General features: G+C 43.9%; 1 protein-coding gene across 5 annotated transcripts in view; it reads left to right on the top strand.

Annotated features, from left to right (window-relative positions):
• The window catches only part of YEATS2 (YEATS domain containing 2), a 76,144-nt gene that overhangs the window by 11,473 nt on the left and 41,788 nt on the right, over positions 1 to 22,883 (top strand). For 3 of the 5 annotated variants that reach the window (XM_074963993.1, XM_074963992.1, XM_074963990.1), the window contains 8 exons: positions 3,716 to 3,831; positions 5,669 to 5,830; positions 7,748 to 7,859; positions 9,856 to 9,900; positions 11,447 to 11,633; positions 17,657 to 17,896; positions 19,808 to 19,966; positions 22,568 to 22,671. In XM_074963993.1, coding sequence (XP_074820094.1) covers positions 3,716 to 3,831; positions 5,669 to 5,830; positions 7,748 to 7,859; positions 9,856 to 9,900; positions 11,447 to 11,633; positions 17,657 to 17,896; positions 19,808 to 19,966; positions 22,568 to 22,671 — 1,125 coding nt within the window. The remainder of the gene's footprint in view (positions 1 to 3,715; positions 3,832 to 5,668; positions 5,831 to 7,747; positions 7,860 to 9,855; positions 9,901 to 11,446; positions 11,634 to 17,656; positions 17,897 to 19,807; positions 19,967 to 22,567; positions 22,672 to 22,883) is intronic. The other 2 variants (XM_074963991.1, XM_074963994.1) reach the window with 2 other exon arrangements.

Genomic DNA, 22,883 nt, shown 5'->3' with positions numbered 1-22,883 from the left:
TTTGGGTGGGCACAGGTGAGCAGGGATCGAGCCAGCTTTGCATGGCAGGGTATGTGGAGGGAGCGCCATCTCCACTCCCTGACTCATCTCAGCAGGCCACCTACCAGTCTGGGTTTGGGGTGGGGCTGCAACCAAAATTTATAACTCAAAAATGGGGGCTCAGCTCAAAAAGTTTGAAAACAGCTGAGGGTGCAGGGAGAGGGGTACTAAGGGCTGTGTGCATGCACAGGGGTACCTCAGGGAGTAGGGAGGGAATAACTAGGGGCTGTGTGCGGGCAGGGGGTAGCTCAGGGTGCAGGGAGGGGAGTCAGCCAGTTTGATTTAAAAGCACCACCACACTCGAGCTAAGAGGTTTGTTTGTGAATGGAACTCAAGTTAGTGGCAACGCTTGAGTTAACTGTGCAGTGAAGAAAAGCCCTGAGAGGGAGGGGGAAGTTTGTGGCTCCCAGCAGTGTTGTATCCAAGTGAGCATCCAAGTTGTCTTGCCAGATGGTGGCTTTCTGCTGGCACGTGCTGGGACGCTCATTGTTTTGGATGTGTCTCTCAGTGGTGCAGCTGCCTGGCTGCTAGTTGCTATGGGAATTGCATCACTTACAGCAATTCTGAAGACTTCATCTACTGTATCTGAGGTTTGGTCTGCTCAGCACCCCTTTAGATAATATGATACTAACTGGCAGGGTGTCTTCACTGATTAAATCATCCTGACGGTGTTAAAGCAAAAACCATCTCCTTCCCTCAGAAAGGGAAGGAAGGGGAAAAAAGTTCCCTTTCCTATAACAAGCACCAACTGTTCCCCTGTTTTCAGTGTGGTCAGTTGTCAGCTCATTTCCTTCAGAGGAATAGAAACAAATTAATTCACTTGCTCCTGGGGGTTGCAAGTTAACAAATTAACTCTTCTCTGAACAGTAGCAAACGGTGTCTTCTCCGGAGAAACAGATTCCTCGTAAGCAGCCCTAGTTAACAACCCTACACCGGAGAAAGGGGAATCTTCTCATCTGTACCCAGCTGCTTCTCTGGGAAATCATAATTAGCCTAACTTGGTATCCATTTCCTTTCTGGCTGCAGCCCGAATGCTGCCAGCAAGGTGGGATCTGTTTTTTTCCACTGTTCCCAGGAAAGTGTTCAACTCTTTTATAAATTCCCAGACTTAAGCTTATGAAGAATCAATAGCATCTTTTCACCTGAGGATCTCGGAGCCCTTTTTCAAATAAGAACTAAGACTTATACCATACCTGCGAGGCAGGCGGTACTTATTACTGCACCCATTTTACAGAAGGAAGTTCTCAGATTTGCTCGGGGTCTCTCAATGAATTGGTTGCATAGCTGGCAGAGAAACTTAGGAGTCTTGATTCCTGGTACTGTCTCTGCCCCCCACCCCGTGGCCCTAATCATTACACAGCATTGCCTAAACCAAGGCATGATTGTTTAATAACATACAGACTAATAGAAATGATCCAGATCTGCCAGAAGAGTCCTGTAAAGAGTCTCTCCATTTCCAGCATAAAAAAAATCAGAGCCCTGTAGTTACTATTATAGCAGAACCTCGTTAATCCATACCGGTGATGGGTTGACCCATTGAAGATAATTGAATTCCACAGTTTGGCAAGTAGCAGTAACCAGTGATGGAAATAACTGATTCTGTATGGCACGTGAAGTTGAATAATGCCCAGCGGAATGGAGTAGTATGCTGAGCAAGCAGGGAGGCAGCCCAGAACCACCAGTCAAGTAGCAGGGCCCCAGCCCTGTTTTGGAGAGTTACTGACTGCCAGAGTGCCCCCCAGTTAGCCTGCAGTAAGCCCCTTACTTTCCATGACAGGATTTCAATCGTCTGTTCTCCAATAAACTCAACACAGAATCCATTTTTATTGTAGACATGTGGATTGTCAGATTACTGAAGACCCTACCACAGCGGTTCTCAACAGCGGGGCCCGCAAACCTTTTCGGGGGGGCCATGGGGTCCTGCGGCTAGAACCCAGAGTCCAAGCCCCAGTACCTCCTGCAGGGCTGAAGCCAGGATCCGCGGGGTTGATGACCACCCCCCTGCAGGGCTGAAGCCAGGAGCAGTGGGGCTGGAACCTCGGTGTTCCCCACAGAGCAGAAGCTCTGAGCCCATGGGCAGAGTTGGGAGGCAAGGGGATGTCGCCCCCCCCCCCCCCCCCCAAAAAAAAAAACCAAAAACCAAAACCAAAAACGCCTACACTGCAAGAGCAGGGCAGCTCCACACACATTTCCCACCCCCTGGCCAGGTCGGAAGCGGGAAGCCAGAGCTGGGCAGTAGCTGTTGCTCTGGCTAGGTGCCATGGAGCAGGCATCTGCAGCATTCCCTTGTCTCCTGTTGCTGCTAGTGCAGGGGCTTGAAGCTGTTCCTCAGCTCCCAGCCCCATTTGCTCTCACACCCGGTAAGAGCCTATGGAGGACCTGTGGCTGGCATAGCCCTCCGGGAGCAGAGACCACAGGAGAGCCCTCCCGGCACACAGCCCCTAGCTACTCCTCTCACTGCACCCTGAGCTACCCCCTGCCTGCACACAGCCCCTAGTTACCCCCTTCCCTGCACCCTGAGCTACTCCTCTGTCTGCACACAGTCCCAAGCTACTCCCTGAGCTACCCCCATGCCTGCACACAGCCCTTAGGTACCCCTCTACCTGCACCCTGAACTGTTCTCAAACTTTTTGAGCTGAGTCCCCCACCTTTGAGTTATAAATTTTGGTTGTGCTTTCCTTCCCTCCTCCCCCGAACCTAGACTGGTAGGTGGCCTGCTGAGGTGAGTCAGGGAGTGGAGGTGGCGCTCCCTCCACATACCCTGCCATGCGGAGCTGGCTCGATCCCCACTGGCCTGTGCCCACCCAAAATAAAAGTCAAACTACACCTATGCCCAAGTTCCCCACCCTGGTCCAGAGCCCCAAGTCCCCTCTCCGCCGCTGGGCCCTGGAATTTTTATAGCATGTTGTGGGGGGGTCTCAGAAAGAAAGAGGTTGAGAACCTCTGCCCTACCATATTCTCAGGGCAACATTTTCAGACAGTCAAGAGCCCAGAAAAGTATCTCTAGTCCCCTTGCAAATGACACTGAAGCACATACTGGTCCTGGACCTGATTACAATCTTACCTTCTCCTGTAGATTTGTCCTTCAGTTAATAAGTGATCGCTACAAGGTCACTTGGGTTGTTTGTGTTATACCTGATGATTACTGCCTATTCACTGGCTTTATCTGGATGTTGGTGCTCTGTTGTTATCCATCATTCTTACTGGAGTAGGGCCACATTTTTCCTCCAGACACATATCTGGCACTTCCATTGAAGTAATTATAGAGGCCCTGGGGGGCAGAATTTGGTTCTAGAGATCAGGGCTAAGATTTTTAAAAAACAGCTACTGATTTTTGGATGCTCAAGTTGAGACTCCTGAAAGGGGCTTGATTTTCAGACACCAGGTGCTCAGCACTTTTTGAAAATCAAGTATCTTGAGGTGGCCATCCAAATTAATTAATTGCTATTGTAAAATATTGGCCCAGACCAATTGTGTATGTCAGATAACTGGACCCCGGCTTTGCCATATAGTGTTTATTTGCTGTATACATAAATTACTTGAAAATGGGCAGTTAGCAATTTGTGTGTGTCTGTTTTAGAATGTTGTTTTTTTTTATTGGTCTACAGCAGCTTACTTTCTAGTACCAAAGAAGTCTGTGTTTGCGAAGTTGATTTTTGCTTTTTTTGCCCCTCAGGACACTTCTGGTGTTACAAGCTCTCACAAAACAGGCCAGCGAAAGGCCGGTCTGTTAAATGATGAAACTTCACGGCTTTATGTGAAGAAAACAATCGTGGTTGGCAACGTCTCCAAGTTAGTATCTAAGGTCTTACTAATTGTCTTAGTTGCTAGCTATCGAGTTGAATTGTGGATTAAAGTTAGGAAGTAGCTAAAATTGAGGCACGCTCCAAACGATAGCTATACCAGCACTCCTAGTCCAGTCCTTCCTTATTGGCCATGGGGTGTGAACAATAGCTGTTGTGGGACCCAGGGCTAGTGCTCATCGTAATAACAGTTGTGGAGTTTGATTCTGCACTTGCTTCAAAACTAAGGTTTTTAGAAATTATTTTGACCCATTCAGTTCTTCCAGCCCCACCACCTGCAGCACTAGGCCCTGATCCTGCAATAGGATCTGCCTGGGAAGTCCCTGAGACCCCACAGGGCTCCAGTTGCAGGATCAGAACCCTGCTTTGGTGAAGGTAGGAGTTAGTATTTGATGGGATGTGGTTCAATGAAGCCAGGATAGTCAGAGCTGGACTAGGACCATAGCACTGAGCTACTATGTGATTCCCACTATGGTAAGAGATGCAGGCTTAGTTAATACCATAGTGCTGTATGGTAATTTTTGGAAATGTCATTGAATTAAGGTGAAGACAAATTAAGGAAATGTCATTTCATGTTTTTTGTGTCAGATTGAGCAGCATTTCTGTCAAAACCCTTGCAAAGCCACTTAATTTTGTCATTAAAGTTCTGGAAATGGGTGTGGCTAGCACAGTGCGGGCATGCACTGTGCGAATTCCCTTACATCCTATTGCTAGTGCAGCTCACCTCTAGCAAAAGCTAGTTAAAAAAATAAACACGGAGTCACAGAAATGTTGACAACTCAAAACTTGTTTTTAATTCCATTGTTTTCCAAAACCATTCCATTTTTCATTTTCCAGAACGTTTTAAATGTTTTTTTCCAAAATCAGAAATTTTTAAAAATGGGATTCCTTTATTCTGGATTAGCAAATCCCCCCGTGTGACTAAAATGACCAATCAAAAATTGACAGTATAAAAAGGATGAAACCAGCCCCAAAATGTGGGAGGGGAGAGAATATACCTAATTTAGCAGAATCACCAAAAGTCTCCTTTATTTTTAATCTAGAGTTTCTGGAGAAATTTTTCAAAAAATGGGAAATTTTAAAAAAGAAATTGAATGTTTTCTCAAAGTTGAAGGCTGAGTTTTGGTGAGAAAAAAATTTTCATTTTGGAAAGCTTTGAACAGCTCTACTTCTGGCCATCAGCCCCAGCTGCAGCACTACTCATGTCCTTTTTTTTTTTCCACAGAGTAGAAAGTATCAAATTGGTGGTGAATGTTGGATGTTGTTTTTCTTACCATTAGAGATGGGTCCTAAAAACACCCATAAACACTGAGAAATCTGGGTCCAGATCTTGACTTTGTGGGTCAAGCCCTGTCATTTATTATAAGTTAAGATTTATGTATATATTATGCTTGACTCTTACCATTCTTCAAGGTGATTTGTCTCCAAAACTGTATGAAGAGGATTTGATAGGTAAATTTCTCTCACTCGTGAGGGGTTAAAATTAAACCCCCTAATTAGGAAACAAGGATTAGATGGTGGAAATTTACACAGAGCTATTTCACAGGAAGGGTAGCATGTATATATTGAGATACGAAGGAGTGCAGTTAAAGCAAAGAGTATAGATGTACATAAAAGCCATTCAGATTTGTTCCTGGATAAGGGGGTTTGAAGGGTTTGGTGAAATGTTGGACGAAGCAGTTAAGATGCTCCAAGTATGGCCAGTAATATAGGCCTAAATTAGCCTTTTACTGTTCCTAAAACTCTTGCCAAATTGATCCAAAACCAGCATAGCAAAATCTTTTGTGTATGTAAATTTATTTATTTATTTTTACTTTTTCTGCTAGGTATATTCCTCCTGACAAGAGAGAGGAGAACGATCAGTCAACCCATAAATGGATGGTGTATGTACGAGGCTCTCGGAGAGAACCCAGCATAAATCATTTTGTCAAGAAAGTCTGGTTCTTCCTTCATCCCAGTTACAAACCTAACGACCTGGTGGAAGTCAGGTAATCAAGAATTACTTGAATCTTTGAGCTTGTCAGGATTGAAATACTGAAATTCTCACCTTCTTTTTATGGCTGCATTGTTGGTATTTTAGCTTAACTTCTAACTTGGCTTAACTATAGCTAATTCTCCAGGTGTTTGTCAGCATTTGCTAGTTGTTATGCCACAGTCTTGTGAAACACATACCAAGTTGTTTTAACAGATTAAAGAGAGCCTTTCCTACCTGAGAGAAACTTGAAATGCTGTATTTCATATTAGCAGTATGGACTTGTGTATCTGTTATTTTCATTACGTCACTTACATTGCAAGTTTGGCTGCACCCCAGACGAAACAGATGTTCTCTCCCACCCAGTCCAATGTGAAAAGTTCATTTTCTTTGCCAGAGTTTTTAGAATTCCCATTTGTTTAAAGATACTTGTGTGTTTCAGTAAGGAGCTTTTTCCTGAAATGCCTTCCTCCTGCTCTCTCCTGTGGGCAACTCATAGTCTTGGGTTTAACCTCATGCTTTGAGGAATGACTACAATAACAGTATGGCTGTGTTGACACTAGAGAAAAGCAGTGCCAAATGTAGTAGTGTCAACATTCCCTCTCCAAAACCATTGTTGAAAAATATTTCCCCACTGAGGTCAACAGAGTAAACTACAGGATTTTTCCCCCACAGTAGATTTCCACTCTTCTTTCTGCCACTAAGATAAGGGCATAACACACTCAGACTGATTAGGAAAGTAACTCCTATGTACATTGGCCTCAGTCCCTCCACAGGACTTGTCCAAGCACCTTTTAAAACACTGGTGTGAAACCACTGTAGATGGGGTTTTTATAGGATCTATTCCTCTCCCTGTCCCTTCTTTCCCTCTCTGGGGCTATGTCTACACTATTACGGTAAGTCGACCTACACTACGCAACTCCAGCTATGTGAATAAGTCGACGTACCTTAGGTTGAGTTACCGTGGGGTCGATGGGAGAAAATCTCCTTTCGTCTTACCTTACTCTTCCGTCTACCTTACTCTTTACTAGACCTGCTAAATCGATCGTGTAGACCTGCCCTTAGAAAGAACTATCTGACACCTATTTTCACCTTTTTCACACTCCCGCAGTGAGAGTGCTGAGAAAATGAGGTTTGGGCAAATAACATGCACTATTCATTCCCTGCATTCCTTCCCTACTAATAAATTAACAACCCTTATTCCCTTCATTGATTTATGACCTGGAAATGTGTATACATGGCCAGTGTTCTTGAGACTGCATTGCTCCTGGACAGTCAGGATTGAAAGGGGTGGGGGAGGCAGGGCTAGCTATCTGTCCCAACCTCAGGAACTGATATAAATTAAATAAAATCCCAGGCTACTATAAATTTCTGTAGTTTCTTTTTTTTATAATAATCTCTCTAACATGCATCCCTTCAGCTGGGACATACTTCCTATAAAAGGACAAACCTGCACTGGCAAGAGTGAGGGTCCAGAAGTATTCAGGGAAGGTGGTGGTCAAAATGAGGTTGCTTTGGTCTTGTCTACCAACACTATAATAATGTCTTTTATGACTAGGTAGATGGTAGGAGGGAAAGAATAATAACTCTGCATTGGAAATTCAGCTTGCGACAGTGTCAAATGGTACTGATTTTCACTGGTACTGACCATCTGACATCATGCAGCCATTTATTAAGGAACTGACTCTACTACTTTCTCTTCTGGCACAATGTTCACCATTTTGGCATCATTTTCTTTTACCTTCCCCCATGCACAATGAAGATGTCTCTGTGACTGTCTATGTAGACCGCATGTTCTCTCTCTGGTGGAGAGTGGGATTGAGGATAATTAGCAGCCAATCAGGAAAGCATTCTTTTGTTTGAAGAGATGAATGTGGAAGTTGTAGTACGGGTATCTGTAAAAAAAAAAATGTGAATTTCTGTTTGTTTCCAGAGAGCCTCCATTTCATTTAACCAGACGAGGCTGGGGAGAATTTCCAGTGAGGGTTCAGATTCACTTTAAGGACAGCCAGAACAAGAGGATCGATATCATACACAATCTGAAGGTACTTCAATAGAATGGCTGGTACAAAGGGTGATAGAGTCAGCAAGAGAACCTATGGAATGTGCTGTGTTTGTGGCCTTCCTCTATTGTGTTGTGTACCGCTGCCCTTTGACGTCTGACTAGGGGACATATGAGATGAAGATGGAAAATACAGCAAAGTAAGTGACATCAGCCATATAAGAGGTGATGTTCCATTGGGGGCATCCAATGTCTAAGAAGTTGGAATTGACTCTGGTCAGAGAAGTAAAGTGTTTAGCTGCTCTCCCTTGTGATTTTGGATTTTTATCATCTTCTCATCAATTTTAACTTGCTAGGCTTTTAATAGGGGCATCTTTCCTACATAAGGAGAGGTGGTTCTATTTAGTTCCTTCCCGTGGTTTTACCTGCAGCTACCAAGGATCTGCAGCCTGACAATTCGACTTATCCTGTTCTTGAAGGGGTGAAGAGGGAAAACCCAGAATCCTCATTTGTTTCTTATGGGCCTGACTCTTCCAAAGTCTCTGGAATGCAGAGGGTTAATGGGTGCACAGCACTTCTGAAAATGGCCATTACTTTTATTTTCTTTTTAATTACTTGAGCCCAACCCCAGCAGAATTCACTTATTACCCTTCCTTTTTCACTATTCTTAGTTGTCCTCAGAACTTTGTCACTGCACTATTATAGTTTGACTTGGGTCTTGTCTATGTTAAGGAAAGTCTCACCAGTGTGACTACATTGATGCATGCTCATGGTTTAGGCATTAGGGCTGGTTGCAAACTTTCCATCCAAACTGGTTTTTGATGGAAAATTTGTTTTTTGACTAAATGAAACTTTTCACTGAAATCCTGGAAAACTGAAATAATCCAATTCTGAATGGCCACTGCTGTGCCACATGGGAGTTATAGAAGGGATGCCCCATACTCCCCTTCTCTGTGGGTGGGCCCCCCAGGTGCACTGCATCACCGTGGGTCCTGGCCAAGTGACTGCCCTGATGCACTGCATCCCTTTACCTTGGGGAGAGACCCTGGTCCATTCTGGAAGACATCATCTGGCCAGTGAGCCTGGCCTGTAGAAGTGAATGGGAGCCTGAAGCAACTGAACTACGACTCCCTTGAGGCACCATTGCGGTATTTCAGAATTGAAATATTTCTGGCTTTGTCCAAAATATTCTTGATTTGACTTTGCAACAAAATCTCATCTCCACCTAGCTCTAGTAGACTTGCAGTTTACTGTGGTGCAGCTTAATCTGGTAAATGAACCAGTTAATCTGCATCACTGTAAACCCTGCTTTGTGCCAGTAGATCATGTCTGTGTTAAGAGTTTGCACACTGGTGCATATGTCCTTAATGTAGACAGGGCCTTAGTCTGCTAGCATGAGTTCTTCTGAAATTTGTATGGCTCAGGCAGTCTCTGCTACTGGGTTCTTCTGTCGGCTGGTGTCACAGTTTTCACTGAAACTTCCTGTCTCTTATCTACTGATGGAGCACTGGGTAAGGTGACCTCAGTCGGTTAGTTGGCCTGAGGGTAAACTAGCTAAGCAGTAACAAAAATTCCATTTAATGCTGCTGCTGCATATAATTGAGATTGTTTCATATTTATTTGGGTTTATGCAAAGAATAAAAAGGACACTTGTCCGAGGATAGAGTCACTTGTACCTTAAATTATTTTTATGTAATTAATTTAAATTAATTAGAATTTATTCTAATTAATGCAGAATGCCAGTCTCCCCTCCCCCTACAGATTTATACGCACGCGCACCCTACCTTCCCCCCCTCCTAGCAGCAGCATGGTTTTTCTGCTCACTACAAAGTGCAAACGGTGCTACTTGCCAAAGAAAATGTGATCTCTAGCTTTGGTAAATTTGATACATCACTGCTCTGCTATGGAATCACAGTTTATTGTAGTTAGGAGCTTGCTGCTGTGTTACTGTTTCAGAAAAGATTAGTTGTAAACTTTAGCTAAAATATTAATATTTTAACATGTTGCAATGTACTCACTCATCTAATTGTTTTCCACAGTTGGACAGAACCTATACTGGCTTGCAGACACTTGGTGCAGAAACGGTGAGTTACTGAGCTGTAGAATGGAAATGCTAGCTGTTATATAAAATCTTTCATGGACTGTATATCCCAGAACACTTAGCAAAGTAAGAAGTTTAGTACTGGAATTGTAGTGACTGTAGCCAAGTAAAATTTTACCATAGTTTTAACTTTTCATAATAAAAGCATGGAAACTCTTTTTAAAAATGGCTGCATGAGAAGAAATATTATGCTTGTGTTGTAAACCCACAAACTGTGTTCCACCTTTTATTTAGTTGTGACACTTGGAGCACGTTTTCCAGACCTAAAGAAGAGCTCTGTGTCGCTCAAAAGCTTGTCTCTTTCACCAACAGAAATTGGTCTAATAAAAGACATCAATTCACCCGCCTTGTCTCTCTAATATCCTGGAACCAACACAGCTACAACAACCCTCCAAACTACCTTTTCTTGTAACAATAGATTAGATTTGTATTACAACATGAAATGATAAAGCAGTTCTGGAAAGTGACTTGGCTTGATGCAGTGCTCATTCCCTTAAGTCGCTGATGTTTCATCTTCGTTATTTTCAAGAGAAATGAATTCAGATATTTTTAAGAGAAGCAAACTTTCAAGATATAAATAGTGTATGTGTATATTTGTTAGAAGATCAGTTGAATGAGCTTAACATAAAAATAACACACAGAAAATGTAGCACACAAGTATAAAAATGAGTTAAAAAACGGAATGAATTTAGAGCTAATAGTCAAAATAGAGAATAGTGAAGCCAGTGGCCAGCAAATGAACTATCCTCTTGATTCACAGTGATTTTATGACTTGTTCACTTTTAGCCATAGTTCGGTGAACTCCTTCCTGTTGTGCTTAGTTGACTGTTTTCTGCAGTATAGGCGGCACTGTAATCTAGTGGTTAGAGCTCAGGACTGTGGGATTAAAGACAAGATTCTATTTTAGACTTGGGATAAGTCACTTAACTTCAGTCATAGTTTATCATCTCTGATTTTGATTTTTCTCTATTTTACTAAATTGAAGGATTTTCTGTGCAGTTGCATAATCTCAGCTTTTCACTCAGTGAAGTAGATTTTAATATGGGCTTCCTCAAGATAGTGAGGAACATTTTTGAAGCGTAAACAAATGCTGTAGTGTATGCTTCAAGGGATTTCCAAACCAAGCATACAAGGTTAGCCCTTAATCCTGCTTTGAGATCTGAAAAACACATACCCCTGCACCTATGTGGAATCCCACTGACTTTAATGGGACATCACACGGATTAGTTGTTCAGGATCTGGTCCTGAGTTACTGGGAACTTTGCCTGATGATGATCACTGTTCAGAATTCTGTAGGGGTAGATATGTGCTATTTTGTTGTGGTATTTAATATCACAAATCGTATTTTTCTAGGTTTTGTTGTAGGCCTGATCCTGCGAGACATTTGCCCATGCAGCCTCTTTTGAAATCAGTGGTAGTTCCATGTGCGGAGGGCTTGCAGGCTTTGGCCAAATTAAGGCATCGTAACTCACAATATTTGGGCTGCCAAGTGTATAATTTATCATAATCCTTTCACCTCTTTCTGGAAGGTAGTGGATGTTGAGCTACATCGGCATTCTCTTGGCGAGGATTATCTCTTTTCCCAGTCTTCTGAATCTGACCTTTCTGATGTCCCCACGTCTTTACCATTACCACTAAGTATACCAGCGCCAGTGAAAGCTTCTTCACCAATTAAACAGTTACTTGAGTCCATTCCAGATGCTTCTGTGGAAAAAGGTAAAGCAAACTGGTATTTGTGTATTCTCTTTTTGTTTAGAATATGTGGCTAGTACTGGGGCTGTCACTTTTAATGGGTTTTTGGTTTACAAGTTACCACACTCTTACTTCAAGCTATATTGAAATAGCCCATAAATCATCTGACTGGCACCTGGCTGCTAAGTGTATTGAGGAAGCAACAGGCTTGTGACAGAAACTGAATTCAGAGATTCCAGAAGTATTATTTATCAAGAGTTCATTGAGTAGGTCATTCTGCAAAACTCAGGAACAGAAAAAGCTTTCTGCAGCACATACACTTGGAAAGGGTGACTTGGTGAATAGTGCTTTCAGTTCTGCTCTGTGCATTTCAGGTAAGTTAGACAGGTGATCTTCTCAGCCTGTTTAAATGTGTGAGCCTTTCAGGCATAAACGTACATTTATGAGTACTGGGATTGTACTGCAGATTGTCTGTGTTGGCTGCAGAAAAGGACTGCCTATGAAGGTGTTAGGGGAATGGGAAGGCTGCAGTATTTATATGTCCCCTCTTGTTTCAGTATCTGAGCATCTCCCATCTTTAATGGCTTTTATCCTCACACTATCCCTGTGAAATAAGGAAGTGATGCTATCCCTGTTTTACAGATGGGGGGCTGGGGCACAACGAGACTAAGTGACTTTGCACAAGGTTCCCAAGGAAGTCAGTAGTGGAACAGGGGAGTTGAAACCAGGATTCCTGATTTCCTGGCTAGTGCTTAACCACTGGACCATCCTCTAGTGCAGTGGTTCCCAAACTTTTTCATGCCATGATACCCTTTGGGGCTCACCTCTGTTAACACAACCCCCAGTGGTTACAAAAAGGAGGGGGGTTGTTGGAGAACGAGCCTACCCTGCACTCACCCCACAGCAGCAGCTCCTGTCCCGCAGGGCTGGGCCCAACTCTCTATTCTAGGTGTTGCATCTTAGCCAGGTTAGGCACATACACCTCTCCACAGATGGAGACAGAGGGGCTGATGTCCCAAACCAAAGTGGCATTGCGATCCTATGTGGTAGGTCACAGTGCCAATCAAATGTGGCCCTGCGCCCCCTGCCTCTGAATTTGATTGGTGTTGCGACCTAGCGCATGGTGATTCAATGCCACCGGGTTTGGGACATCCGCCCCACTCTATCGAGGGGCAGATGTGTCAAGCGTCGGGGGTGTTTTCTTCCCCTCCCCCCGACCCCAAATGTATGATCACCTCTCCTCAATCTGGGGGTCGTAACCCACAGTTTGAGAAACACTGATCTGGAGCTTTCTATCCTGGGACGTTGAAACACTTCACAAACATTAATTTTGCCGCATTATACCCCTGTGAGTCAGGGAATTATCTTTATTTTACAAAGGTTAAGGGAGTTGTCCAAGGAAATGTGTCAGAACTGGGAATATAACTCAGATTTCCTGACTTTCTGTCTGAGCCTTAACCAGAAGTTCCTCACCGTTTGAAGCAAATGCCTTCACTAGGCTTAAATAGAGCAGTTTTTGCCATACCCCTCCACGCTGTCTGCACCTTCTGTGTCAGTCATGATTCTGTCACGGTTGATAGGATATTTCAAAGCAAGGACCTATACTTCTCTTACTGCTTAAGCAGGAAGATAATTCCCACTTTCAGGGGCTGTTCCTCTGGGATAATCTTTTAAGTGTCCTGGGCACTGTCAAAAATAGCTGCCACCTTTTCTTTGAACATTTGAGCAATCTTTACTTCTGTGTATTTTACAGAAACTTTCATTGTCCAAATAGCCTAAATTAAAACACTCTCTTCCTTAAGCATGGTTTAGTCTTATTTAAACACCAACTTTTTGCACCATTAAAGCAAGTTATTTTCTGTTATATAACAAAAGCTACCGTGATCCTGCCCTACATTCAGACTCAGATTTATAAAGCCAGAGGGGACCATCATGATAGTCTAGTCTGACCTTCCCGCCCATCACAGGCCAGAGAACCTCACCCATCCACTCCTGTAATAGGCCCATAATCTCTGGCTGAGTTACTGAAGTCCTCAAATCTTGATGTAAAGACTTTGAGTTACAGAGAATTCACCATTTATACAGTAGTTCAAACCAGCAAGTGACCCATGCCCCATGCTGCAGAGGAAGGCAAAAGAACCACACGGTGTCTGCCAGTCTAATCTAGGGGGGAAATTCCTTCCTGACCCCAAATATGGTGATCAGTTAGACTCTGAGCATGTGGACAAGATCCACCAGCCAAATGCCTGGGAAAGAATTCTGTGCGATCTACCTTTTGTAAAATCATGGTGTATTTTATCCCAGTTACCGTTTACCTCTGTCCTTAACTACTGTATTTCAAAATTTGTTTTAACACCATGTATACAATTGAATTGAAACTAACAGGCCTGTAGTTTCCTGGATCACTTTTTTCCCTTTCTTAAATATAGATACTATATTTGCAATTCTCTAATCATAGGGCGTGACTCCTGAGTTTACGGATTCATTGAAAATCAATGCTGTTGGGCTTGTAATTTCATGTGCCAATTCCTAAAATATTCATGGTCCCATTGGCCACCTTGCCACTGCCCCCAAGCTCTTCGTTACCCTGAGTAAAACTGAGGCAAAGTATTTGTTTAGGTGTTGGGCTATACCTTGATTATTTTTAATCTCCACCCCATCCTCCATGTTTAGCACTCCCACTTCTGCTTTCCTTGTTTTCTTTTTATTTATATAGCTAAAGAACCTTTTATTTTGTATTTAATTTCATTTGCAAGATCCAACTCTGCTTGGCTTTTGGCAGCTCTCACTTTTTCCCTACACTTTCTGACCTCCAAGTGTGTGTGTACACTGCAGTTAGGCACCCACAACTGGCCTGTCCCAGCTGACTTGGGCTGCGGGGCTGTTTAATTGTGATGCAGATGTTTGAACTCAGGCTGCAGTCTGAGCTCTGGGACCCTCCCTGAGCCTGAATGTCTGCACGAGGGTCCCAGAGCTCAGGCTGCAGCCTGATCCCAAACGTCTGCACTGCAGTTAAACAGCTCCTTAGCCTGAGCTCTGCGTGCCCTAGTCAGCTGGCATGGGCCAGCCGTGGGTTTTTAATTGCAGTGTAGAAATACCCCAAGAGAGAGCCTACAAGTAATGGATCAGCAAGGAAAGCTTTCTACTTTCTCCCAATAACCTGTTTGAGATGCTTGTTCATCCATTTTGGTCTGCAACTCTTCCCTATGAATTTTTTCCTGTTGCTTGGGATGCAGGCTCCACCTAGTTTCTTCAACTTTGGCCTTGTCTATACTTACATCTAGATCGGCAGTGCTGCGATCGATGCAGCGGTGTCGATTTAGTGGGTCTGGTGAAGTCAATGGCTGAGCGCTCTCCCGTCGACGCCTGTACTCCAGCTCCCGGGCAGTTTGCAGGAGAGCATCTCCCGTCAACACAGCGCAGCGTAGGCACTGCAGTAAGTGGACCTAAGTTGCATCGACTTCAGTGATGTAACTGAAGTAGTGTAACTTAGGTTGACTTACAACTGTACTGTAGACCAGCCCTTAGACTTAAAGTAATTCCAAGCCACCTCCACATTCAGATCCTTGAGTTCTTCAGTCCAGACCACTTCCCCTAACTAATTCCCTTAATTTTTTTTAAGTTTGTCCTTTTGAAATCAAGGACATTAGTTGCAGACCATTTTTTGTTTTTCCTTCCATTTAGTTTAAACTGGACTAGGCCGCTCCTGATCCCTCAAACCAAACTTGCCCTCTACAACCAGCTCTTCTACGAGGTCCTTGCTACCTGCCAATACTAAATCTAAAATGGCATCACCTCTTGGTGGTTCAGTGACTGTTCGGTGAAGAAATCTGTCGGCTATCACATCCAGGAATATCTGAGTCCTACCATTATTAGTAGCATTTGTCCTCCACTCTATATCTGGGAAATTAAAGTATCCCATGATCACACAATTCCACTAGTATTTACTTCATTAAAAATATGAAAGAGGTCTCTATCCTTATCCACGTCAGATCCTGAGGGTCTGTAGCAGACCCTGAGCACTATCTTGGTGTGGAGCCTCTGTTGCCTTTCTTCCCCACACTTATTTTGACCCAGATTCAGTTTTATCCATTCCATCACTTCTAATTTCTTTACACTCTACCCTGTCATTAACATAGTGTCTTTTCTGATCAGCACATACCTTTCAATATCTGTACTTCAGTCATGAATACTATTCCATCATGAAAAGTAAAGGAGTACTCTGAAACCTATTCCATCATGTTTTTCTTATCCCTATAATACCTAGTTTCACTTCCTGCACCAGTAGTTTTAGTTCCTCCATTTTGTTACCCAGGCTCTGGCGTTGCACTGGCGTACAGACATCTTAGTTGTTCCTGTATGGCTTCTCCTAGATTCTTTGCTTGCGTAGACATAGTCATTTTACTGTGAGTATTGCCTACCTGACTGTTACTGTTAATGATTATTGACATTGTCTTTTCTTCTTATCCATTCTCCTGCACTCCGTTATTCCTTTCTCCATTGCTGTATCCTCTTTTACTTGATTTTCCTCCCACTCGGGTTTTAGAATCAGACCTGGAGATTAGATGAGCATCTCCCAACGGTCTCCCCCAAATTCCTAATTTAGAGCTCTTTTAATCAGTTTTGCCAGCCTCCAACCCATAAGTCTGTCCCTCCCTGCTCAGGTGAAGTCCATCCCATGAGGACAGTCCTGTGTCCCTGAATGCCTCCTAGTGGTCAAATATCCCGAAGCCGTCCTTATAGCACTACTGCCTGAGCCATCTGTTGATCATCGTAATCTTGCATTCGCTGTCTTCCTTTAGGGACAGGTAGAATCCCACTGAGCCTCCATTCTTTTAAACATCTTCCTTTAATTGTCATGTGTGCCCTTTGCAATGTTCCAACAATTGAGATTTTAAAATCATTTGAACTGGGGGCAACAAACCATTCTGAGGCCATCTGAGCCCAGCAGTCTGGTCTTCAGATTGCATAGCAAAACAAAGGCCGACCCTGTTGCCGTTTTACTTTTTCATGGGTGTTGTGGTATCTGGTCCTGTGGGACAATTATTTTTCTTAGCTGGGATGAAAAGAGCAAGAAACCCTTTGCTTTCCTGGTTAGCATCTGTATTCCAGTGCGATTTATGCCCCACAAAATGCTCGAACATGGAGTGTTGGCTTGGCTCTGGTGGCTGTAGCTCTGAGGCCTTATTTACCCTGACATCTCTGGTAAAATCTCCTGATGCAGCTCTTCCAATTGTGGGAGTGCTTGTGTTTGTGGCACAGCCGTCCTTTCCACCCATGTCATCTACTCCTGCAGCGTGCTGTGGCAGTGGTTCTGAGTTGGGGGGTGAGGAAGGCAAAGGGGAGAAGGTTCAAGGTTTCAGTGAGTGCTTTTGATGGTCTCACACCAAAAAAGGAAAATGCAGGCCTTTGAACTATCAATACACTAGCATTTTTCAGACTTGAGCAAAGACACTAAATACATCTGGAGGGACAGCCCATAAAACAAATTGAGAAGAGGAAACCTACTTTTCATCCCCTGGGACCTCTACACTGGCGTCTCCGTTAGTGGCCCATTATCCATGAGTAACTGAGCTCCTCAGTAATACAGCTTCTGCCACACCAGAGTAGACTATGGGCCAATATAAGAGGGCGGTAGTCAGCTCTCTTACCCCTAGGTAATTACTCCTAAATATGCAGGGACAGGGATTTTCTTCAGGGGAAACTTCCCCTCCGCTACATTGATCTATCTGTCTTATGAACACTCAAAACTTAATAGTTTTAGGTAAGTCAATGTGACTTTGAAAAATATGCCAAAAGCGAATGTGCATGACTGCATATTGGGTAAAACAGAATATGGTTAGTCTGGGTCTTAATTTTTTGTTCAGGATGTATCCAGCAAAATAACAAATGAAAATGCAAAAAGTCATAACCAAACCCCCACTTTCTTATGCTTTATATTTGTGGACATGTTTGTCATATCTTAATTTTTGTCTGTGTAGAGAAACGCAACAAGGAATTTGATGAGTCAGCCTGAGAAACATTTCTCTTTTCCATATTTTAATCAGGATTCCCTGTGAATGCTGAAACTGAAAGACATACCACTTTTTATTCCCTGCCATCTTCAATAGAACGGACTCCCACCAAATTGGCAACACAGAAAGTAACCTTTGGCTCTCATGGAAATTCAGCTTTTCAGCCAATTGCAGCTAGTTGCAAAATAGTACCTCAGGGTCAGATCCCGAGCCCCGCAGAATCTCCAGGAAAATCCTTCCAGCCCATCACCATGAGCTGCAAGATTGTATCAGGTACATTTTAGTTTCAGTATCATACTTCATACTGAACGATGAGATTGAACTAGTTGGTCTTGCTTTGTGTCCTTTCCCGTTTTTCATGCTAAGATTACACGTTAGGCAATAGGGAGATCCAGTGTAATGCACTAAACAAGATTCCATCTTTTAAAAAAAAAAAACTTATACAAAATGATTAATTTGTGAATTCAAGATTAAAAGCAGGATGGGAACTAATTTTAGTCTCTCACTGGGCATAAATACTACCAGCAACCCACTTGAGATCACTCTTTAGTAAGGCTGCTACCGCTGCTAATGGGCTCAGGCGTGAAAATTCTTAGTTCAAAACATAATATTGAAATGCATCTTGCATGTAAGGATGTGTGCGTGGGAAGAAGGGCTTCTTCCCTTTGCAAATTGCCAAACAACTGGGCTGGGTAAAGTGGGTGAAGGTGTTTCCTTTTATGTTATCAGGGAAATGACAGGGTTTAAACTTGTATATAAATTGTTATTCTCCTAGTAACAAAGTCCCCTCCTTAGAATCAGACTGCTTCCTCCCTTCCCCATTGACAGTAATTCCCTGTTTGTTTAGATAAACAGCTGATTGCAGTTGGCAAAATGATTTCCTTTTAGTAACTTCTCAACCAGACAGTCATGCTACATTTGCCTGTACTGTTAACTCTTTTCACCTCTAGTCCCTCGTCTGCCAAACATAATGTGCATTCTCTTCATTGACGCAATGCCTTACACCGGGCTGTATTGTTGTATCAAAAATTTTTAATGGCCAACCCTGCTGGGTCACTTGGGAAATTGGGAGCCTTGTCTGTAAAGCCCCACCTTCATCTGAAGTTCATATAGAGAATGAAGAACCAGGGTACCAAGCAGGGTGCTACTGATGATCTCTTCCCAACTTGACTTCTCCTGTGCGTGGTTGTATTTTCTCTTCTGCCAATAGTCGTCCTTGCCATGTTAAAGTAGTACCCAGGGCACCAGCAGCTTATGTTTGAATGTGTGCCAGCTGTTCTTATCCTAACGTACTGTCCCACTGCTCTTCTTTTCTTTGTCGCATGAGTGAGACTCTGATGCTTTCCAGTGGGTGAGAGTTACAGAACCATCTTGCCTTCCTTGAAACCCTTCAGCTTTTCTATATCAAGCTTTGCTGTTCCAGATGTTCCCCTGCTTAAACATTTCTTAGGCTCTGCTAATTTTTTCATGCTAAGACCCCAGACTCCTTTCGGATTGTGATAGTCACGATAAATCATCAGGGTCTTCCTGGATTGAGTGTTTCTGCTCCTTGTTAGCTGGCAATCCTCCTGCCCTCTCTCCCAAGAGAGCAGATTATTGGAGGATTGCCTTCTCCGACACACAGTCCCCTTGCTCTGTTCCCTGATGCAGTGGCTGCCCTCTCTTTTCCGTCTTATGTTCTCACTCTTCCATCTTTTTGTCTCTGCTCCCCTTTTAACTCATCTGTTTTTTTTGTCTCCTCCTTCCTCCACCCTCAGTTTAATCCCCTTCCACTTCCCAAGAGTCCACATGGTGGTAATGTAATGGCTCTTGGGGGCTCTTGCATTTGAACTGAGTGTGGGATAGAATAGAGGCTTGGCTAAGTGGTTGACTGCCTGAGCCTACAGCCCTTTATTCATGAGCTGTTCCTGTGGTGGGCTGTAAAAGGGGGCACTCTAGGTGAAGGAAGATGAATGGCTTCACGGAGCTGTTCAGCACCCTCATCTACAGGAGCATATTGACAGTGCGAGAGGGGAGGTCTGGAATCATGCAGCTTTGGAATCAGCTACCCCTGCAGCCCTGGCACCCCGCTCAGGCTGGAAGTGCACTGTGAGCTAAATGTCCAAACTACAAGTCATTTTTTATTATTGCATTTTTATGTCCTTACGAAATTTGAGATGGAAGTGTTGGACTCTTTTCCTTAAGGTTCTCCAATATCGACCCCAAGCCCATCTCCACTACCTCGTACCCCAACCTCCACTCCAGTGCACATGAAGCTGGGGTCTGCTAGTTCAGTCATTAATAACCCATACGTTATTGTGGACAAGCCGGCACAGATGGTCGGAGCAGCAACCCCAAGCACAGGTGCGTAATTTGATCTGTAGAAGGTAGCAGGTTAGTTTTATACATTCAAGCCTATCTTCACTTAGATCTGTGAAGATCTGAAAGCCTTTTAGAAAGGAAGAGCAGTATCATTGGTTTGTATAGTTAATGTACAGAATGTGTCTGTTTAACGTCAAAGGAATTTGCTTTTGGCCGTGACAGAAAAAGTAAGGCCAAATAGAAACCACACATTCCTTTCCCCAGGGAGTGTACACATTTCAGAGATGAGAAGCAAGGAATGTAAGGCTATGCTACACGCTGATAAAAAGCAAGGACGCTTAAAGCTGTGCCTTTGCCATGGCCGAAGTGCTTTCCCCGCCACCTCCCCATCTTTAACCCAGAAGTGTGACCTGCAAGTACTAGAGATTCCAGCATGCGTTTCTCTAGCTGTATCGAAACAATAGGTCAATTGGATTAAGATGGTCTGGAGAGGAGATGTATCAACCTTTGTGCAACTGTGAACTTTCATTCAGCTGCTTCTAGCTGGTTGGCTTCAGGATCACCCCAGACTCATTTAACTGGATTCCCACGGTGCTTCAGAGGTGACGTTAGGGCGGGGTGGGAAATCTTTTTGGCCCGAGGGCCACATCAGGGTGCGAAATTGTATGGAGGGCTGGGTAGGGAAGGCTGTGCCTCCCCAAACAGCCTGGCCCCCTATCCGTTCCCTCCCACTTTCTGCCCTCTGACTGCCCCCCTCAGAATCCCCAACCCATCCAACCCCCGCTGCTCCTTGTCCCCTGACCACCTCCTCCTGGGATCCCACGCCCCTAACCGCCCCCCGGGACCCTCCCCATCCAACACCCCTCCCTCCTCCCCGGTCCCCGACTGCCATGCCCCCTATCCACCCCCCTGCCCCCTGACAGTCCCCCTGGGACTCCTACACCCATCCAACCACCCCCTCTCCCTGTCCTCTGACCATCCCCCGCCCCATCCAACAGTTCCCTGTCCCCTGACTGCCCCCCCGGGATCCCCTGCCCCTTATCCAATGTACACACTGCCCCCTTACCATGCAGCTCAGAGCAGCAGGAGCTCGCAGCCCTGCCACCCGGCCAGAGCAAGCTGTGCTGTCCACGAGACCACGTGGCTGCGGAGGAGGGGAACAGCAGGGGAGGGGCCGGGGGCTAGGCTCCCTGGCCAGGAGCTCAAGGACTGGGCAGGACTGTCCTGCGGGCCGGATGTGGCCCGTGGGCCATAGTTTGCCCACCTCTACGCTAGGGGAACCGATGCAGTGAATGTCTGTCGGTCTGGGGAGTACAGATTGCAGGAGACAGATGGAAGGCAATGGGAGCCAGTTGGAAACCCTTGCCTGCATGTTGGAGGAAAAATAACTTTGTGAGTCCATTATTAGAGAAAGATCAAGAACTTCCTGTCTAAATGCACGTATACGTAATTATATATAGGTGTGTATAATAGCTTCTCAAAATGACACTTGGAGCTGACATAGTATGTTCATCCTGGTTACAGTGATCTATGTAGTATGTGTTTTTCACTAGACATAGCTGAAAAAGGGGGAAGATCTTCATTAAAATGTGTCCCCTTTCTTTGTCAGAAAATCACATTTTTTCAGTGAGCACCCCCGTACAACTGTGTGGGAGGAAAACTGAGTGGTGGAAAACCACTGTATGTTTGCAGTAGCTGAATTTCTTTTAATCTCTGTTTTTGAGCTCTCTTGGGTAAATCCGATGCAATTTGATAATGAGTGGAATTTTCAAAAGCACCTAAGTGGCTTAGGGGCACGAGTTCCATTGGAAGTCAGTGAGGACTTGTGTGTCAGAGTCACATAGGTAGTTTTCAAATTCCCACCCAGTATCTTAATTTTTTAAAAAGAGGGTAAAACAAAGGGACACTACTAAGTCAGGTGAAGTCTGAAACAAAGGTTTTGTAGAAGCCAGCTTTCACAAAGCCTACCCTCAATAGAAATATCTGTATAGTTTTGTTTTTAATATAAATCTAAACAGTTTATAAATAAACACTGCAAGGGGATATATTATATGTGAAACCCATGTGTTGCAGAACTGTACCATTGATTGAGAATCAAAAAGTGAAACTAGTTTTGTTGAGTGGAGTACAAAATGTAAACTCTTCAAACAGGGAAGAAGCAGATTTTAAAAAATGTGTGTTTTAATATTCAAAAGTACTTGAAGAAGAAATGAGATTTTTAGCATTATGTTTAGCGAGGTCTTGTTCCTTTAAAGAAGGGCTGTTTAGTTTGTGTTGCTTTTGACTATACGTTGTCTTCTGTAACAGAACACTAATGTAACTTGTCCCCATCCTGATCTCCACTGATCATGTCTTCCTTGTTTGATGAAAAGCTGTATTTATTCAATGGTACCAAGCACTGAACCCTTATGCTGAAATCTGCCTTATCTTCCAATAGAGAGACAAGGTGGGTGAGGTAATATCTTTTGTTTGATCAGCTTCTGTTGGTGAGAGAGACACACTTTTGAGCTTCTGGGTAAGCTTGAAAGCTTGTCTCTCACCAACAAAAGTTGGTCCAACAAAAGACGTTACCCCACCCCCCTCATATTCTGTGACCGACATGGCTACAACAACATTGCATAAAACTTATCTTCCAATACACAGGAAGCCCAACAAGCAAACAGACAAGTGTCTCTCAAGCCTCTCATGGAGCCGGATCTCCAGTCTCAAAGATCCATGGAAGCAGCTTGGTAACATCAGCTGTCAAGGTAATATTCTTGTTAGGTTGTCTGTTTCCATAAAGAAATAGCTTCATGTGGAGCAGGCTTTTTTAGCATCATAAATGTTGATTCCAGACAACTTCATGTTCTCATTAGTACATTTGAACATTTACTCTGTCTAGCCGCCCTAGCACAATTGTTTATATGGTATGATAGTGTAATTCCATGCAGCTCTAATTAGAGTTGTGAGTACTTCTCTG

Source organism: Natator depressus, chromosome 9 (genome assembly GCF_965152275.1).
Source record: "Natator depressus isolate rNatDep1 chromosome 9, rNatDep2.hap1, whole genome shotgun sequence".
NCBI lineage: Eukaryota > Metazoa > Chordata > Testudines > Cheloniidae > Natator > Natator depressus.
The sequence above is the reverse complement of the archived record's forward strand: the minus strand, read 5'-3'. Positions and strand labels throughout refer to the sequence as shown.